This window comes from Pristis pectinata, chromosome 7, assembly GCF_009764475.1.
Source record: "Pristis pectinata isolate sPriPec2 chromosome 7, sPriPec2.1.pri, whole genome shotgun sequence".
Taxonomy (NCBI): domain Eukaryota; kingdom Metazoa; phylum Chordata; class Chondrichthyes; order Rhinopristiformes; family Pristidae; genus Pristis; species Pristis pectinata.
The window spans coordinates 22,911,992-22,932,997 of record NC_067411.1 but is presented as its reverse complement, the minus strand read 5'-3'; the positions used below and the strand labels follow the sequence as shown (position 1 = coordinate 22,932,997).

Here is a 21,006-nt window from a genome sequence, read left to right as displayed (position 1 = left end):
ATTTCTGAATGATCCATGAACATTACCTCATTATTCCTTTTTTTTGCACTATTTGTTTATTTTTGTAATTTGTAGATTTTGTGTCTTTGCACTGTACTGCTGCCACAAAACAACATTTCTCGTCATATGTCAGTGATGATAATTCTGATTCTGCACCATAGTGTCATGACTGATTCAATTGTAACCTCAACTCTGCATTCCTGTCTACCTGCTGTAACCTTTCACCCCCTTGCTTATCAAGAATGTATCTGCCTCTGCAAGGAGAATGTTGCTTGGGACTTTGAGTGGAACTGGTGGCCAGAGCTAGGCTTTATCCCAGTATCAATAGCTGGACAAGTGGGGTATTGTGTGAGGTCAAAAAAAGACACATCTCTTTACTGAGGGGTGCAACAAAAAAATGCCCTGATAAAGAAGTATGTTCATTATTTAAGGATTCATTGCTCAAAGTATTACTTAGCTTGAAACTGCCAAGTCTCTCATTCTTCATTCCCGTTAAAGAGATCTTCATGAAGAAAAGAAGCATCTTTATTACTGGACAGTGAACTTGATGCTAATTTTTCAGATCCCTCTTGCTAATCATTTTCTGCATACAGAAAATCATTGAAGACATTGGTTCAACCTAATTTAACACAGATAAACTTTGAATCTTTATCAATTTTCCTGCTAATGTTTACTTTTATAGGAAATCTGTATTGAAAGCCACAATGACAAGATGAAGCAGCACAAACAAAATGAAGAGTACAGATCCCAACGTGCAGTTCAGCTGGTGCGTGACATTTCAATTTGTAGTGTTTTGTTCATAATGTTCTTTATGATCTTCTGACGATTAGAGCACATCATTGTCATAGCTGTCCTCTGGTACCATAAGATTGAATTTTAATATAAAATCATTGCCTAAGCGTGATCTAGATCTTGTAAAACAGAATGTGATTTTCGACCGTGTGATTCTGTGTGTATTATGAGTGTGTGCATGCGCGCGCACACATACAGGAGTGATGAGAGTCCCCTTGCTGTACACAATTGATGCCTCCCTTGTTAAATTTAGTTTCACATAAATGTAATTATCATTGTTCACAAACAGGAACTTGGGCCTGAATAGCTGAGACAATGCTGCTATCTAAAAAGATCATTAATTATTTGTAGGGTTACTGGGGAGTCAGCTGAATCAAAGTCCATTGGGTAATGATGAAAAGAAAATAAGAGGCTGCAGCACCCCTGGGAAATGATGAAACTTTAGAGGTGCACCCATATTTTGTGTACCTCTGTCTGTAGGTGCACATGCTATTGGTCCTGCTGTGCCTCTAGCATAAATAGGGGCAGGAGAAGAACTACAGAAGGAAAGGGAGAATATCTTTGACCAGGAAGGCATTAGTCCATACTTCTCCATTGACCTTTCTGAGGACTATTGCAACTAAAAGCTAAGATTTTAAGTCAATGGTGATATAGGTCTGGAAGCAGTGCTCTGAGCTTGTATCCATGTTTGGACTCTTCTGCCTGTGGAGGTGGACGCTGCTGTTGCTCTGAACAGACCTTTGCATGCGTGTGTGATCAACTAAAATTTATGTGACCAGCAACAAAAGATTTCATAGTCAAGGTTCTGCACTCATGAAAGTTGTATGACTCATTTATGTGAGACCAACTTCTGGTCTGTTATATTTCAGCCATCATGTCAGCCAAATGGATGGCTCTTGAGAGATAAAAGCTAGTCTTTTCCCTTGGCTTCTGCCCGAGCTTCTAATCATATTGGAGATTGCATTAATAACTGCTGACTTGGGGGCAATGTGGGATTTCATGGAGAGCATTTTGTGGAGAATTCTTAATATTTGATTCTATTGCCTGCACCACTCTACAGAGAAGGTCCTTTGTTTTGTCGTTTCTTACTTTGACACTCAGGAGCATGTAGCAGTAGGAGATGAAGCCAGTGGAAGATGGCAGTGGGGGAAAAAAATGCTCTGTTCTGTCAGGTCATGGTGTGTAGACTAAAGACACAAGGGACTGCAGATGCTGGAACCTGGAGCAAAAAAAAGCATACTTTTGGAGGTCAGGTAGCAGCTGTGGAGCAAGCTGGACAGTTGACGTTTCAGGTGGAGACACTTCATCTGGACTGAAAGATAGAGGGGAGATGGCCAGTATAAAGGCGTGGAGGCAAGACCAGGCAAGCGATAGGTGGATCCAGGTGAAGAGGGGTGATAGGCAGATGGAGGAGGGAAGAGTGGAAAAAGCAACAGACACTGGGAGGTGATAGGTGGAGGCAACAAAGGGGCAGCAGGTGATGGAATCTGATAGGAATGGAAGGTGGAGCATGGAACCAAATAAGGGAGGAGTGGTGGGCAGATGGGAACGGTAGGGGGAGGGGACTCAGTGGGAGGAGTGTGTGGGTGGTGGGCAGATGAAGTAGGTGGAGGAGGGGAAAGAAACAGGGAAATAGGGGCTGGAGGGCAGTTGGGTGGGTGTAGGAGGAACTTGTAGATCAGAAGGAGAGAGAAAAGGGACAGGGTGGACCAGGTTACCTGAAACTGGAGAATTCGGTGTTTGTACTGTCAGGTTATAAGCTACCCATGCGGAATACAAGGTGCTGTCCCTTTAGTTTGCGTTTAGATGAACCACAGACTAATTGACCACTTTGCTGAGCACCTGTGCTCCATCCACTATGGCCATCTGCAGCTCCTGGTTGCTAGCCATTTGAAGTCCCCTCCCCATTCCCACACCAACTTGTCTGTCCTCGGCCTCCTCTACGGCCAGGGTGAGGCTAAGCTCACTGTCCATCTCCCTGCACAGATGCTGCCTGACCCACTGAGTTTCTCTAGCAGTTTGTTTCTTGCTCATGATATGTAGACCTGAGGTTCATTTGAAGACTTCTTACTAATGGCTTGGGGCACACAAGGAAGACTGTGCCTTAATGTCGCAAGATTTTGGCACTATTCAAACTCTGGATGTGAGATTGTAAATTACCATTGTGCCGTAATAGTGCCTGATGGTGGTTTGTCACCAAAATCTTACCACTTCCTTTTGACATTGGTCAGCAATACCAATGTCCATTACATACCAAAGACATCCAGGGAATCGCCATTAACTAGAAATTAATCTGAACAAGACATTATCGTGACTACAATAGCAAATTAGCAAATAAGGATTTGTTCCACCATCAACAAGGCAAGGAAAGTTTCCTGAAGCCTTAATGTTTCATGTTTCCATGACCTAAACTCTAAGGTACATAGGCCTGGTTTACTCAATCTCTTCTGTGGCAAAGCTGCCATCTCAGAAACCTATCAGGTGAATCTTTGTTGTACTCCCTTTATGGCATGTATTAAAACAAAATTTTAAGAGACATTTCCCTTAGGGAGGTCAATAACCAGGTAGAATTGGATGTAAAACATTTTCTTCAACATTCTTCTAAAGCACAGTATTGGTCTGGAAGTCACCACCTTAAGGGTAGTGGATGCAGAAATTCTCATGTTTAAAAACTGGAGGAACATATGAAGTTTTGCAACCTACAATGACATAAATTGAGAGGTGGAATAAGAATTAGTCTCTTTTGGCTGGCATGGAAATGGAGTAAATTATCATTGCCTGTGCTGTGAATTTCTATGACTCAAATAATTTTTGATATTTGCTTCTCCAAACTTTTGCTGTTTGATGCTAATACTGAGTGTTGAAAATCAATTGCTTCTAATTCATAGAAAGGCTTCTTTCTTTCAGGGGCAAATATTATTAACATTGAGCACAAAATTTCATTCAGAATAGATTTTTCATTTTGAGCTAAATGATATTTTTGGACTTTCAGGAAAAGTAGTTATTTAGATGGAATGTATATTTTTTTGTAGTCTGCATTAACTTTTAATTTTTTTTAGATGCGAGATCAACGACAGGAAGAAGACAAAAGTAGTAAATGGGTTAGCCAAGAGCGGCAGAAAACATTGGATAGATTGCGTAACTTTAAACAGGTGACGATAGTCTGAATTCACTGTACCCATTCACTAACACATAATTTCCAAGTCCTTCTGTGGTGATATAGTTCATACAGAGCATTTTTTTTACTGTGAGTTCTTTTGTGAACATATTCTACAGAGCAGCAGCTTCAGATTATTCATTTCCAATTTAAAAAAAAGTGAGATTCCCTCCATTTACTGTGTCTTGTGATACTAGAGGTGTACTTGTACTCTCACTTCTGCACGTTATTAAAATGTGTAGATTTCTTGGTGGTTACATTTCACCCCGTGTCAGAAAGCTGTTGCTTCAAATCCTACTACACAGCTTGAGGACTTTTTATTGCAGTGGTAAATTGCTGTAAGTATTGTCCTATGTGTAACTGTCTGCTTGTCATGTCTAAAGACAAATTAGAGTAAATACATATAAAGGTTTAAAGGAAATGACTCCCTGGAGAGCAAGAAAAGGCATTGAATTCAAAATTGGACAATAAAATCTTTTATCGTAAAGTCAAGTGGATACTGGAGAAGGAGATGGTAGATGGTAAAGACTTCGTAGCTAGTTTAGGGGTGAGCGATCAATAAGAATTGTGTAAGGATATCAAATGACTATATTCAGATAAAAAGCATGAACATAGAGGATTTAAATAACTGTTAAACTTTGGCTAATAAGTGTTACCGATTTTAGAACGTAGGGTTGAAGCCAGATTGAATTGTTAGAGTAGATGTAGTTATAGTACTTGCTCAAAATCAGAATCAAGTACTATTGGCCAATCAGTTGACTGGTTATAGGCAAGTAGCTAAAGGGAACTATGTGATTGCCTTTAGAAAAGAAGGACCAGTGATGAAATTTCCTGGAATAACTTCTTGAAGAGAAGGTCCTAATAACCTAATATAGTTACATTTTATTGAAGTTTCAATGTTGAAGAATGTTTGAAGTTTTTCCAACATGCTACAATGTTTTATACTTTCAAAATTTCCCCACATAAATTGCCATAAATACTGTAGGTTGGCTAAGTAAAATAATATTATCTGCTTAAAGACAAGAGTGGGGGCCCATGTGTGAGTGGGAAATCTGGCAATTCCCTTTATCCAAAGTGGTCATCTCCATCTCTCCCATCCCCCTGCCTCTCTTCCTAAAAATTACTGCAAAGAACCATCACCTACAATAGCTCAGTTTTGGAAAATCTGATTGGACTGTGCTGCTTTCACTTTGTGCCTTGAAATTAAAACAGTTTTTTGACACATTAGTGAGAGGGGAATCCAGTGGCATGGGGAACTTTGTCCCGTGATCTGGACAAAGATGCTGGGAGAACTAGCTGCAAGGTTGTTGATCATATACTTGCAAAAAATAAATTGTAGATGGCTCTGTATACAGTTTGCAAATGAGCGTGCATCTAGCAGAAATGTTTTGAAATGCATAGTGTGCTTTATTAGGGGTAACTCGAGTATGTATACAAAACATAGAGTTTTGTTCTCAAGTGACAAAAGACCTTGAAATGATACTGGACGATTCATTGAAAGTTTATTACCAGTGTTATGACAATATAGTGAAAGTGAAACAGTGCTAAGATTTATCAGCAGCACAATTAAATTTACAGGAAGTACCACTATCCTTGCTTTGTTTGAAGTTGTTTTGCTCTTTTTATGTGAAAATATTAGGATCATTGAAAAGGCTCAAAGAAAAGCTACTATATTGATGCATCACAATGAGCTGCAAAGAACTGGGCCTTTTAATTATCTTACAAATTGTAGATCTTGAGATATTTAGTTACTTATGTGTGTAGAATAGATATGGTTTAAATGGATAAGCTGTTTAAATAATTACTTCAGGAATATGAGTACATGTTCAGTAAACATGGGATTAAATTTTGGTTTTGCCAAAAAGTCATGATTTCTAACAGGTTGTCTGTATACTGGGTAGAGTTGACAACTTCCTGAGAATGGCAAACATCAGAAGAATGTTTATAGGAAGACGACGTGTGATTGAGTCTTCTAGATCACACTTGAATAGGAAATCTACTCCATTTATTTAAAAGCACATTTTTTCCTAAATTGTTTACTGTTGAGTTTGTTTTTGCCTCCTCCAACTTACTTTTAATGTTAAAAGAATTCATGGCATCGTAGACAGCAAAGCCAGGAGTTGCAATGTACAACGTTTTTCTTTAAAATGGAACACGGTTAGGACAATTCTTGTATGCAAAATGACTGCAATATTTACTTAGTAGCAGTGATTCCATTGCTTGTAGAGTACTTTTGAATGTCTAGAAACATTGTAGAGTCATGTGGCAAAGAAACGGGCCCTTCAGCCCACATGTCCATGCCAACCATCAAGCACCCATCCACACTAATCCCATTTACCAGCACTTTGTCCATAGCCTAGCATGCCATGGTGATTCAAGTGCTCCTCCATATGTCAGTACAATTTTTTTTGCTGCTCTAACTTTGATTATTCACATCAAATGGAAAGCATTCACTTATTTAAATAAATGCTCGTTTTATATCTGTAATGGAACGGCTTGACCAAGAAGTGCAGGTTCTGTACTTAACCATACTATATCAAGTGTTTTGAGCTTGTCTTTTTGGCAGTACGTTTGAACACCTTGCTGGTCACAAAACCTCAGATAATGCTTCATCCAGCAGAAAGTAGAACATAAAGACTATGAATAAAAGATGCCATTTATTTAATTGGCAAGAGGAATCTCTTTGTATCTTCAAGATGTTATGAATGGGCTTGAAACCACAGAGCCAGGTGTTATGGTTTCTCATTAAATCTACTAAGTGATTGAGATGTGCTGCTCAGGATGTATGTTTATGATTAATATAGCAACATATTATGTGAATCATTAGATATTATTACTGGCTGTAGTTTTTGGAATCTATTTAAAAGATTAAGTACATACCCAGAAGAGAGCCCCCCCCTCCATCCATGCTCTGTAAAATGCATCCATTATTGCAGCACTTTGAATGTTCTCAATTTCTTAACTTAGATTGTTAGTTCAAAACTATAAAGCTGTTTAAAACGATTGAGTTATTGGCATTGCACAAATTTGAAACTAAACAGAGTTATCATTTCAGTAGTGTTTTTTAACTTATGATATTCATCAGGAATCACAACCAAGTCTTGCCTAGACTGTAGATAAAAGTAAAACTTGAATTCACTACCTTAAAGCCATGTTTGTTCTAAATAAATGTGAGAATGAACATTTCTTGTAAAACAAAAATTAAGAATTTTTTGTTGAGTTTAGATTGAACCAGCTAGGTTGACCTATACCACAGAAATATCATTCATTTCTATTCACTCATCTTTCTTTCAGAGATATTCTGGGCAAGTTGTACTTAAATCCACAAGACTGCGTTTCACAAACATCAGAAAGAAAGATACTGGTTCAGTGGCTTGTGCTAGCAAAGAGCAAACACTTTCTCTTCCAGGAACCTTAGAAGTACAAGAAACAGCTGAGGAAACCTCATTTACAAAGAAGGGAACAAAATCCACTGGAGCAACAGGGTTGAGAAACGTAGCAAAAGAACAGGAATGTGCTTCTTTGCAGACAGAAGAGGATTCATTGCAACCTGTTTCAATTTCAAGCCCATGTAGCGAAAAGTTAAGTAGTATTGATGTTATACCTCCACCACCTCCACCACCTCTACCACCACCTCCACCACCAATGCCAGTTTGTGAGGAATCACCTGATGCTCAGCATCAAGTGGAGAAATCTGCTCAGCCAGGTGACTGCAAAGAAATATCACAGTCTGTTAGTTCACCTACACCTCAGTTATTTGACAGCAAGCAGCTACTAAATGCCAGAAAAAAATTAAAGAAAACTGCATCAAGTGATGAACTGAAAAAACAAAGAGGTAAATAATTCTTTTTAATGCTTTAAGATTTTGAAGACTTGCTTTTGTTTGTGCTTTTGAACTGTTCTTGGATTGCTTCTAGAATGAGTAATTGCTTCCTCACGTCATTGTGTAATACAGGAAGTTCCCGGATTACGAACAAGTTCCGTTTTTGAGTCTGTTCGTAAGGTGAATTTGTATGTAAGTCGGAACAGTTACGTACAGTTCACATCTAGCATCAATTAGTCCTAAATCACTACAAGCTTCAGTTATTTATTGCTATATATTAAGATCCAAATGGAATTTTGATTCCAGTTTCATTATAATTCCACACATAATGTGAAGCAATTTAAAATATAGCATAACTTGTTATCGCTGGGACATGTGAAGACTGTCATCAGTCTTGTGTGCATTTGGTGTCATTCGTTACAGTACAGTACTGTGGAGGTACAGTTACCACATCGAGTGAATTTTGTGTATTTTCCGACTGACGGACAAAATCAACTTAAGGACATCGGTAGAAACGGACCTCGGTCATTACCCGGGGACGACCAGTCAGGGGAGAGCGAGTGCTGGATGGATAGATAGAGATAGAGGGATAGATAGAGAGATAGATATGGTGGGCGGGGGCAGCGGGAGAGGGGGCTGGTGACCATTCATGGCATCCCTCATCATTCAGAACTCCTCGAACATCCCTGCCCCGAAATAGCGGTATGGACTGTAACACATGAAATCCACCATCCAGCTGTTTTGCCACCTCCATCACCTGGAAAAAGTCAACACTGACAGGCAAATCGTTCTGCGCCCAATTCCGCACTGCCTTCCTGCCGTTCGTAAGTACGGGCATTTGTAAGTCAGGTGTTCGTAACCCGGGGACTTCCTGTACTTGATTTGATGCAGTTCATGTGTTAGTAGCTCAGATGTGCATTGAAAAATGCCTGTTACTGGGACCATACCACTTGATTGGGTTGGGTCAAGGAGTTTATTAGGTGCTTGAAATGAAATGCATGTTGATCAAGACAAAGTTTGAAAGGGTAAAGGGTTGCTAAAGGCAGTCTTTTCACTGAGATGGCAAAGGCTTTAGAGCTGCCCATTTTGGAACATATTTGGCAGGATTGGATGAAACAATGCCCAGTCCTCTAGGTGTTTCCCTAGGTCAATCTGCAGCTTTTGAGCACGTGACCCCTGTATCATCTGCATGTCAAGACACACTTGTTAGAAAAAAATTTGTGTATTTATCTATCTACTTATTTACACACAGATTCTGTAAGAGTGAATTTTATTCTCAAATTTTTCAGTAGTGCTTAGTAAGTTCTGTAAGGGTGAATTTCCATGACGTGGACAGCTGTAACACAGAGTTCCTGTCTATCACCAGCCCTTGGTGAGCAAAGTACATATTTGATTACTTTGTATCAGTTGTGCCACAACAAGAATCGTATCTTTTTCAACAAAGCAATTTAGGGCACAGGAGGGGTCCATTTCACCTATTGTGTCTATTATTATTTAAAACTCAATGCTAGGCTGTATGTTAAAAGATATTTGCATAACTTTAAGGCCATTCTGTGTTGCTGTACTAATTTACTTTTCCATGTTGCAGTGAGTTCACCGATGGATGAAGTTCTAGCTTCACTGAAGCGGGGTAGCTTCCATTTGCGAAAAGTTGACCTACGTTCTTTGCCTCCGTTTCCAGATGAAGATGACAGCAATAATATACTTGCACAAATTAGAAAAGGAGTGAAGTTAAAGAAGGTTCAGACAGAGGCCCTGAGAGAGGCCTCCATAGATTTGCATGATGCTGATCCTCTAACACGCAGCATTCATGAAGCTTTGAGGAGAATTAAAGAGGCATCCCCTGAATCAGAGGATGATGAGGATGAAGGCCTACCATACGCTGAATGGGACAACTAACTCATTGGCTGAGGCTATACAGCATTTTTAAACGTAGCCTTCTGGTTCCTCCAATGACCTGTTCATTTTTGGTGGTCTTGTAGAGGAGTGGGTGGTCCCTGATTGATATAGAGATGTTCCCCTTGAACCCGTGCCTAATATGAAGTCACCTAATGTCTAAACTAATGGGCAGTATATTACATAATATTTAAAGTTTCCACAAACTGATGGAAAGTTTTGTGGCATTGGTCTGATCAAAAGTTGCTTTTTTAGTGATTACGATTAAGTAATTCTCACATCCCATATGATTAATATGGACTTTTTTCCCCATTGCTAACTGAAGAGGATAAAGAAAATACCATTGGTTTTTCAAAAAAAAAAGCTCCAGATTTCCGACTGTGTATTAGCGGAAGGTATAATTTGACCTGTCTCAATTCTAATTTGATACTCAAATTACCAAAGTTTTTTAAATTAGAATCCAAAAGGATATTTCTGTACATCCAGCAAAAGTGGAAGAACAACAGAGTTCAAAAGCATTGATAAATCACACAAAATATCAATTTTGGTTAGCTACAGCTATTCTACAAATTATCTAACGTATAGTAGAAATTAGATTTTATTGCATTAATGCATTGCTTTGGACCCTGAGTCAACCTTCACAAAAATATATTTGTATGGGCTGCCAACTGTTTGATCTAGATAATTGCAATAATCGGCATTGTGAAATTTTAATAATAAAATGGGCCAACAGGGTTAGGAGGTAATATAATTAACTACAAAATAATAGTTTTACAATATTTAATAGTTATGTAGCACAGTGATTTTAAAGACCTATTTTTGAACAATCAATTAATTTGATTAATTAAGTTGTAGGTTGACTGACTTCTGTTCAAATTATCTATATGTGCAAAAAGTGATTGCCTTATGCATGTCTGAAAGATTTCATTAAGAACTTTCAGGATAAGGTTTATCATTGTATCACACATTTTGACTGACAAAAATTGGATACCCCCTTAGTATTTTAAAATTTAAGCTCAATGTCATTTAGTCTGTACAGCTTGATTTATTGTATCTTCTCTCAACATTTTCACATTTGGCTGAAATTGTATTGGTTTTGGCCACTTACCTAGTTGTATATGGGGAAAAATGCATGGTTCTAAAACCATCAGTGACATGACTGGAGACAAAAGGCACTGTCTACAGGAATATTTTAAATAGCATCTTGTGTACCACCAGATTTGTGTATGATGTAAGCTAAAATATCAATTTTCTTGGTGTGTGTGTGTGTCTATATATATATATATATATATATATATATATATATATATATGTGTGTGTGTATATGTGTATATATATATATATAGATATATAGAGATATATATCTATATATATATATATATTTCAGATATCTATTAAGGGGATATTTTCTTATTTGGGGGCTGAACTCACAAATTAGCGATTTGCCTTTCGGTTTGGAAGTGTTGGGAAGGGTACAAGAATGTGACATGACCAGAGAGATGAGTATACTTAAGTAGTTATGGCATAAAGCTTTCAGTTTGATCTATGAATTTCATTCAGAACGTCATCAATACAAAATGAAAACAATGGAGTAGCAAAACTTCGTCACAACCCTAATTCAAATAGCACAGAATTAAATAGTTTTAGAAAATTTCTTTATGTAAGGAAAAGGTTTCATTTAAATCTAGATTTTATCTAATATTGAACTGATAGATTTGTATTTATTTTATTTATTACATGTATATTGTAGACTTCAAGGAAGGAAAATTGGGGTTAGTGTTGGATAGATGGAGTCCCCCTGCCCCACCCCATCCCCATAAGATTTAGTTGCCTTTTTCCTTGGACCAAGGTTATTTAAGTGTTTGGGAGATTTACATACCTAGACTGTACCTTGATGTAACCAGTGTTGAATAACAAGAATTTTTGACCGTCTGACAAATTTACTGCTTCATGGGTGATGTAGTATATACAAACTATATAGATAACAAAGAGCATAATTCCAGGAAGATTGATTGGTTGTACCAGTAGAAATGTGTTTTAGAAAATAATGTATTTATAAATAAATACTATCCATTAGATCAATGACCCAAAGGGAAGGAAGTTGTCAAGTAAAACCTTGCCTGGGTGTTGCTTAGTTGCTATAAATTCTAATCTGAGTATCAGAACTGTTTTGCCACATTGTACCTTTTTAAAGCACTGGTCAAATATACCCTAATCCGAAAATGAAGAAAATTTAACAACTTCTGAAACAATATGCAGATATGGACGTATCAGTTTGTGTGGCTATTGGGTTTAATCTCTTGTAGCTTTACACATGCTTATGATTTATATTTTTTTTGAACCAGGCAGTACCATGGAGAATGCGTTTTGGATTGTTTTGTATTTTTGATCAACATGTGCATTTTTGAACCATTTGATTATTTAGCTGCATAAAACTGTCTTATAAAAGAACAATTATTTATTTTCATAAGCATTCTGTATGTATCAGAAAAAGAAATTGCTTGTTAATCAGGTTTTATTTTCTTATTCATAACAAAGCCAGATGAAGGTTTGTTTTTATTGTATTTTTAAATATAAGATGCTTTTAAACTATCCCTGGCACTGTGGCAAGAATCCAACCTTCTAGAGGACTTGGTGGGTTTTATTTAAACCTCTGTTGTTTACATAATTCCAGGGCAATCCTCTTTAAGAAGGAAAAAAAAAGTAAATTTACTCATTTCTGAGATTGTTGATGAGTATCTTGCATGGGATTACTTCCCAAAGGATGAGTTTATTTTAAGTCAATAAAATTTAGTTTGAAAATACCCAAATGACCACAAGTTGGCAGATAAAGCACAATTATTACAATATTGTATTAAAAGAAGCCACGTTATTTTACTCAATTTGACAAATTGAGGCATTGTACAATACTTTTGCATGTTTTTTTAATACTATACTCAATTCACTAAGAGAGTTCGTGCAATTATCTAAGGTTAAGAGAAACAAAATCCCTTCAATGAATGAAATGTCATCCAGATGTGGGATTCAGAATATAACATTAGCATACAATGTGCATGTGTTGCCTTTTGACAGGCTAGGTAGGGAAAGGGGAAGAAAATTAGCCAGTTCCACAATTACATCTTGATTATCCTTGAAATAATTTGGAATTATATATCTAACCTCTAAAATTCAGACTTAATTGTAGTAACTGCATAATGTGACTGCAGGCAGCACATAATGCTGAATTTACAATTGCTAGGCTGCTGTTACAGATGCTTAAGAAATATTTATAAACATTTTGAAGTTGTGCAGTGATATGGTTTATTTGCATGTTATTTTCTGGCAGAGTGTTCATTGGTTGCTTTAACTTAAATTCTAACCAAATTTAAGAGCTTTTTGCCTGTGCCCATCATGTCAGCTAACTTTTGTAACATTGGCATTTTTAGTAACAATCATTTCTTCGGCTACTAGTAATACCTTGCCCTCGTGATTGCTGATTATAAAATTTGAGTTTGGGTCCTGATAATCCAAAATAGTACTTGTTAATGAATACCAAAAAAAACCAAACTGGCACATGTAAAAGAGCAGCAATTTGCAAAGGGGGAAACTGCTTAAATAAGTGATAAATCTGTGCAATTATTATTTTCATTGCAAGTGCCCATCTTGTAATAGTGATTTCAAATACCATTTCCTATGAATATTTCAATTAGGTTAAATCTGTTTCACATCAATTCTCTACTTTGAAACGTGATAAATCTCATTCAATTAGTCTTTAAGAGACTCAGACATGATCCAAGGAAAACTCTGGGAATGGATTTTCAGCACCCCTAGCCTAAAATTACCTGTTGCTCACAAGCATGCTGCACTGATAAGTGTTATCTCCTTTCTAAATAAAAATCAGTTACATACACTGCACATTGCTATCTTATATGCTATTTTCACAGATGTTTTTAAATTTGTAGCCTTTAAGTGCAAGTTATCTTCTGGATAAAATTGAATGGGCATAAACCTTATCAGCATTTTGGATCTCTATCTTCACTGTCTTTCCTGAAACCATATTTCTTCATTAATAGACCAGAATTACTAAACCTACCATTTATTCTGTTAATTGTATGTAGTATTACTGATGGAAACCTTCTGTTATTTCAGTTATGATGGCCTTAATTTTGTCAACGCTTTTTAAAATAAAGGTTGTGCCACATCTGAAAATATAATCAGTCCATATCCTCCCCAGGATGCAAACACCTGACACTTTGGACACACCATGCATATGAATGAGTATTTGGGAGAGTGGCAGGATGGATGGGTTTGGATTTGTTGGCTGCTGTGGGTTGTAGGCATCTTCTGGCATGTGGGAACGGTCATTTCTGCATGCTCTTCCACCCCCACCTCACCCCCTGAGCTGCAGCAGTTGGGAGCTGGGCTGAGCTGAGCAGGTCTGGGAGCGTTGAGAAGACTTGCTCACTGAATCAGAGAGGCTAGCTGGCAGTCACTTTTCCCACGACTGTTTGCTCTCCTGTCACTGCTGTTTCTGTGATCCTCTCCCACACAAGGGGTTGAATGGACTCCTGCTTCTATTTCTTTTGGAATTAATGATAAGAATTGATTATGATTCAATGTTTACAAAGTTTGAAGAATAATTCAACAACCATTTCTGATGGCAGTAATACATTAATCTTGTGGGAACTAGTGTGAGTAAAATAAGTTGACTGAATCCAGGTTGTAAAGGTGCCCCACCTCCCTCAATCTATTGTGTTGAGCTAGATCAGAATTCAACATTTTTTTTGAGGTATAACATTTCCAAAGAGGGCAGGGCACAGGTAACTATTATACAGTTTCATTTTTATATTCTCATGAAGGTACTTGCCAGATTTCCCCTTTTAAATAAAGAATTGTGAACGCTTAATAAGTGTAATAAATGCAAGTTTAATGTTTGTCGTCATGTTTACAAAGGATTTATAAAGAGTACCCTTGTAACTGACCTGGTACCTCTGAGTGACAGAGTCCCAACCACATCATAGATTGCGTCATAAATAGGATGTATTTATTGTATCTTATAATTTATATCACATTTGTTAGTATATTCTAGATCAGTTTGGTTGAAGAGCACTGCTGGAGGAGTGTGCTGGTAAATGAGATTTGTTTAGTGTGTTCTGGGCTTTTTGCTTTAAAATGAATTTAGAATGAGTAATGCTTCCTGTATGCATTTTCTAATGGCAGAACAAATGAGAGTTATGATGTTTCTCCATTGCAATGAAAGTCTCAGTTATGAAAATCCAGGCATTGTGGCTTTGAAAATGTAGTTAAAAGGTGGTCTTGAAGTGTTGTATATTTTTGACTTGCTAGAAGAAGTGGCAAAAGACAAATTTAGGATTGGCATCAGGAAATTGTTTAAACAAAGTTTGATAAACATGAAATGATCTTTAGGATAGTTCAATGAATTCAGAAATTATGGACCCATTTATGGAAATGTTGGATGTGATGGTGAAAGCTGTGTTCTTTATGAATTTAATGAAATTGGATGAAGAAGATGCTTTATAATTATCTAAAGTGATGAAGTATCACATTAGTATGGAGTACTAATGAACCTTAAATAGTACTAAGATAATAGAAAAAAAATATCCTCTTGAGTCACGATGCATTTAAATGTTCAGCACAAAAATCTGTATGTAGGTCTCTCTCTCTGTCAAAAAGGTGAATGAGTTACTGTAGTTACACCTGCATGGGAATTATTTGCATCCTGAAACATTCATGTTGTAAACATGGTTGGTTTTAACCTAATCATTTGCTTACCTGGTGATCATCAGTATTCTGACAACAATATTTCAGTAACCAGGACACTGCCTTACTCAGCAGGTACTATGAATTATTAACTGTAGTGCTATTTAGAATCTTGTAATACTGAGATAATGTGATCTGACTTGAATTATCAAGTTCACACCTGCATTTTTTTGTGGATTACATACGAGGAGCACAGGCCAGATCAGCTCTCCAAGACCAGGTTGTCATATTGTCTCTAAGGCAGCAGATTAGACAAAAGTTTAGGAAATATTCCACTTTGATGCTACTTAGTACTTATGAGAACAAATAACCTAGATGAATTGCTCTTATTTTAGTGTTCATCTATTTGGACTTTTAATTGTACATCTATAAGATGTGTTGCTTAACTTGAAAAGTACTGAGTCCACAGAGTATTTCATTGGGGACAGAAGGAAAGGAAATGTAAGCTCAGTTACATGTTTGAAATCGCACTAAACGTGGTGTTAAATTTGACACTGGTTTTAATTTTGTTCTGACATTTGGCATTCTGTATTTATCATCACTTTTACCAGAGAGCAAACAAAAGAATTTAAGAACTGTTTGTGGTATTTAAGCTTGTGGCAGAAACTACTTGTCTAATAATTCAAGCTTAAAGACATTGATTAGTGTCCTGATACAGTGAAAATATCGTTAGGAAATGATAAAGCCATGGAGTACATTAATGGGGTTTTGGACAAGACTACATGGATGCAAACAGTGAAATAATGCACTACATTACATTCAGTTGTAGAACTAAATCACTGGAAAAATGTTTTTTGATCATGAGTTTTCTTTTCCTCCTGAAAGTCAGTGTAATTTATTTCTGCTGTACAAACTGACATTTATTTAAGTAATTTAAGCAAAACAGTCTTGTAATGTGGAAAGTTGAGACCAGAGTGAGAGGTGATTGTAGTTGGCAATCAAATGAATCCATTCAAAACAGAGGCTCGTACAGAGATCTTGAGCTTTTGACAGTCAAAATGTTTCCTCTAGACACTAATAATTTAGTGTTGGAAATGTTTTGGTGATTTATTTTTTAAAAAATAAATTTTAATCGTTTTAGAAGCAAAATAGTGAAAAGATTTATATCAATGTGAGTTTAACAGAAATATTTTGCATCAAGATAAGAGTTATTTTTGCAGCATTGAGGCTAATTTTGCATTTGCCTGAAATTGATCTTGAGAGAACTGTAGTTTGAGCTGATATGCTTCATAATTTAAACTCTATACAGAGTCTACAACATTTAAGTTTGGAAGAAAGGCTGATGCCCATTTTTGTTATAATGGATAATATGTATTATACTAAGAAAACTGCAGTAGATGTGTATGAGATAGGTTGGTGAGTTGTCTGTTTTAATCTTCTCATTCTCCCAGGCAGATGGTTTGGTGTTCAAAATGAAGAACTAGTTGTATTGCTAAAATAAAATGCAACTAGAAATTTTGATTTTTCTCTTTCACATAATCATAGTATTTTAAGTCTCTATTCCAAAAGCAGCATCTATGTAAATATAATTTTGTTTCTTTTAAATTGCATGCTTAATGTTACTGAATGGTTTGGTATTCTCCATAATTTACACCAATTTTAAGAGCCGATGAGACTTTTAACAGCTGTATAGTTAAGATTAGCAGTTATGAGGAGTCCCATGTATTGAGCTAGCATGGAAGGGATAATTCACTGACCATGTCCTGTACTGCCACAAGGGAAGTAAGCTGGGAGTGCAAGTCATAAATTGAGCATAATTTTGGAGCTCTTTCTCTGATCTATGTTTCTAGTGAGAAATCAGTTTACTGCGATTGCATGATCATAGCATTACCTCTAATGAAAAATTATTCTTTTGGCATTTCCTGCAGTCATCACTGGCTTAAACCAGTCAAGAGCTCTCTAGTCCATATCATGCTCTGTAGAGTTTGTTGAGTCACAAAGTGTCTTCCCTTAACTGGCAGTTAAAATAATTCTTAAATAAATGACCTAAACTTGTATATCCAAATCACAGTAATGCAATAATTCTACTGAAATTGTGACATTTATTTTAGAACACTGTACTTTAGACATTTTATGTTTGCTTTTAAAGGTAGATGGAGTAGAAAACTTGGTGTGCTTTCTTTTTCCCCTTGGTGTGCTGTTTTGTTTTTGGTCTATTCACAGAGCATATACTGTGTTTATGTTGTCTCATCCCAAAATTAAGCTGCAAATCAGCTCCATGGTTTAACATAGTTTTATTTTGCACTTACTATATATACTGTATGGCCAAGAAAAGTCCTACTGCATGGTGTGGTTCTACACCAGGCTTGTAATACCTAGGTTATGGCATTTACAGATCCAGCCACTCAGAAGCTGCAGTGCTGCAGTTTTCTGAAGGAAATGGGTGAAGGAAAAGACTGACAAGAGACTGACCTTGTGCAATATTTGAATTCACTCGAAGAAACACACTAGCACAATGTTTTAACTTTATGGCATTTAACATATTTAAAAAAAAATCAAATTGTATTCTAAACTGTTATAATTAAACCCATAGTGCATAAAAGTTTTTAATAATCAAATATTTATTGAGCAACAAATATAAAATCTTGAAACTTAAGGAATCACACAGCAATATTATGAAATGTAAAATACTTGCTCTAGTTGTCATTTACTTTTATCTATTCTATAAGACCTTGACTTCTGTATTTTAATCTTGGTATGTTCTGTTTTATTATTTTTACTGATATGTTTAAGGCTAAAGTCCTCACATACTGTAATCACCCTTTTAACATTGCATTCACTGTTTTGGTGCTGAAATCTTATTTCATTCAATAAAGTATGATATTTAATTTATTTTATGCTTTTTGGAGTACATCTATACAATTCTTTCCCCACAATGGCCATGAGTTGTGCTTGCTGATTCAAAGATGTTGATAAGGCCCCTGCCAGAATTTGATGGTCATGAATGGAGTTCTCAGCATATGAAGCAGTGAAATCCTCTTAATGAGATTAATTAGAAATGGACTAAAAAGACTTGCCGTCATGGTGGCAGTGGCTCCCTGGAGCCACTTTATTGCCTAGAAGGCAATTTTTGTCCTTGTTTTCAAAGAAAGAGCCCCAGGCCAATTAAAGACAATCAAAGGCTAATTCCAAAAGATAAATGATATTACAGTAGATTGCTCAACATCTCCCTTAATGTCCCTCCACATTGTGCCCAATCCCTTGAACATTCAAATCAACTCCACTCTAAAAACTGCCAAATTGTTGATCATGATAACTGACCTACTTTAATTCATATGCATGACTCCCAAATTCTAATGTAACAAATTCAAATAATTTATCCAGATGGCCAGAATCATTGAAATCTCCCCAAAGTCTCAGCTTTTCAAGAATTGGGGTCTTCAGAGTTAGTGTAGCTAAGAATTTCAAAATAAAACACAGGAAATAAAATAGGACATTTGGCCCTTCTATCTTGTTCTGCTAGTCAGGGGTAATCTTCAATCTCATTTCTGCATTATTCCCAATGTTTTTGTTTAATATGCAGATATCTCTCGATCTGTTTTGTGTGAAGCTAATGACTTAGCATCCATTGCACTCCAGAATAGAATTCCAAAGAGTCACGATCTTCTGTGGAAAGAAATTTCTCCTTTATTCTACCCAAGCCCTGTCCTTCATTCTGAGATTGGTACTCTCTCTCCCTCTTGTAGTGAGGGTGAACAAAAGGGAGGTGGCACAAGAGTGAGCACACATGCCAGAGCAAAAGTGAAAGAGGAGGAAAAATGGTGGAAGTGAGAGGAAGCAAGAAAATGGTAAGATAGGTGGTGAGAGATTGGTCTGTGAGCAGGAAAAACAGCTCATCATTGGAGAGAGGAGAAACCTGTGTGACAGAGTTGGAGTAAGAGAGATGATGTGAGACAAGAAATGGGGCAAGCAAGATGGATGGCATGTTTGAGAGCAAGAAACATGGCACAAGACATCAAGTGAGAGGAGCAATAATGCAAGAGCGCAAGAAAAATGGTGAGCCTTGACAATGAGTGAGCGAAGAGATGAAATGGCAAGAGTGTGGTTGTGAAAGATAAAAAGGTAAGAAATAGTGAAAGCAAGGGAGTTACCAAGGCAGGGTGTGAGAGCACCAGCATCAGTGGGGGAGGAGGTGAGGGTGAGAGAGAGGGAGAGAGAGATGGTACAAGTGAGAACAACCAATGGAGGTAGCACAAGGGGGGGGGAGAGATGGAGCAAACTGTGGAGTCCACTTTGTTGTTAACCTGTACTGGAAAGCAGGTATATCTGTGGGCAGCCACATAATCAAGTGCTCTTGGTGTGCAGGTACTTCGGTGATTAAGGTGTCATATGGGTTCCATCGTGGAACTTGTGGAGTTTGTAAATTGCTCTCTATAGTCTCTCTACATTCTACTGTAGGTTTCAGAAGTCTTTACTCCTCATTCTACTCCGTGACTTGCTGAACTGAACTTTGAGAACTGGCCCTAGACTTGGGGGTTTGGGACACCACTCACACTCTGTTTTGGGGTCAATGTTTAATATCTAATGTTTTTATTTTTCTTATTACAAACAGTTATTAATAAATAGATTCTGACATTTAAACATGGCTCATTGTGTTTCTATTATTGCTGGTACATAACATTAGTAATAACTGTTAAACTTCTGGATTGGTTAAACACTTTATCTGGTTCATTAATATTCTTCAGGAAAATATGTGCCATCACTACTCAGTCCAATGATTCTTTACTGCCCTTTGAAATGGTCTAACAGCCAGCAAATTTGCACAATAATTAGGGATTGGCAATTAATGCCATCTTAATTAGAGACATCCACAACCTTTGAACAAAAGGAAACAAACCAGCTCTAATGTTGCCCTAATTGTGCTGTTGCTTTACAATTTGTGGATTGTGATTGTTTGCCAAATAAAACATCTTTGGAAATGTACTCACCAATATGATTTACTGTTGAATCTTTGGAAAATCCAAGTGAATAAAACTGAATTTTCTATTTTTGCTTCACATTTGCAGTATTTTACTTTCGTATGACAACAACCAATTTAAATGATATTCTAATGAAGTTAGCTTGGGATAGCAAGTTATTTATGCAAGCATAGGAAACTAGAGAATGCAATCAATATCTTAGATGGTAAAACAACAGTATTTTGCAACTTCATTTTCATTAAATACCACACAGTTCTGTGCAAGAGAAAACAAAGCAATTTTAGTGTTCCATTTCATATGCTACAGATTGAATTCTGGAAAAATGCCAATAAGGCTGCATACTAAAACCATTTAGTATGTTTGCTAACGTACCATTTTTATTTCTACAACTATGGTTGACAGAACCTATTCAATAGCAAAATTTAAAATAGCCAGGGTATCCTTAAAATTATTTTTTTGTCAAGAGCAACTAATGCAATACCAAGCACCATTTCTCTAGATTAGAGGTTTAAAGTATGCTCAAGGTACCCAGTGATCATGGCCTGAAACTGGGAATTTGGGCAGTCTGTGGCAATTGACCTCAAGGCCTTCAACTTCCCCTTGGTGACATTAATCAGCAAACCACAGGAGTGCACCACCTCACAAACTACACACCCACT

At 36.9% G+C, this 21,006-nt stretch overlaps 1 protein-coding gene across 1 annotated transcript in view; it reads left to right on the top strand.

The window, feature by feature from the left end:
- jmy (junction mediating and regulatory protein, p53 cofactor) overlaps positions 1-20,337 on the top strand; it is an 85,012-nt gene extending 64,675 nt beyond the window's left edge. The window contains exons 7-10 of the mRNA XM_052020676.1: positions 683-766; positions 3,852-3,944; positions 7,244-7,784; positions 9,361-20,337. Coding sequence (XP_051876636.1) covers positions 683-766; positions 3,852-3,944; positions 7,244-7,784; positions 9,361-9,671 — 1,029 coding nt within the window. The 3' untranslated portion in view covers positions 9,672-20,337. The remainder of the gene's footprint in view (positions 1-682; positions 767-3,851; positions 3,945-7,243; positions 7,785-9,360) is intronic.
- Positions 20,338-21,006: the final 669 nt, after the last annotated feature.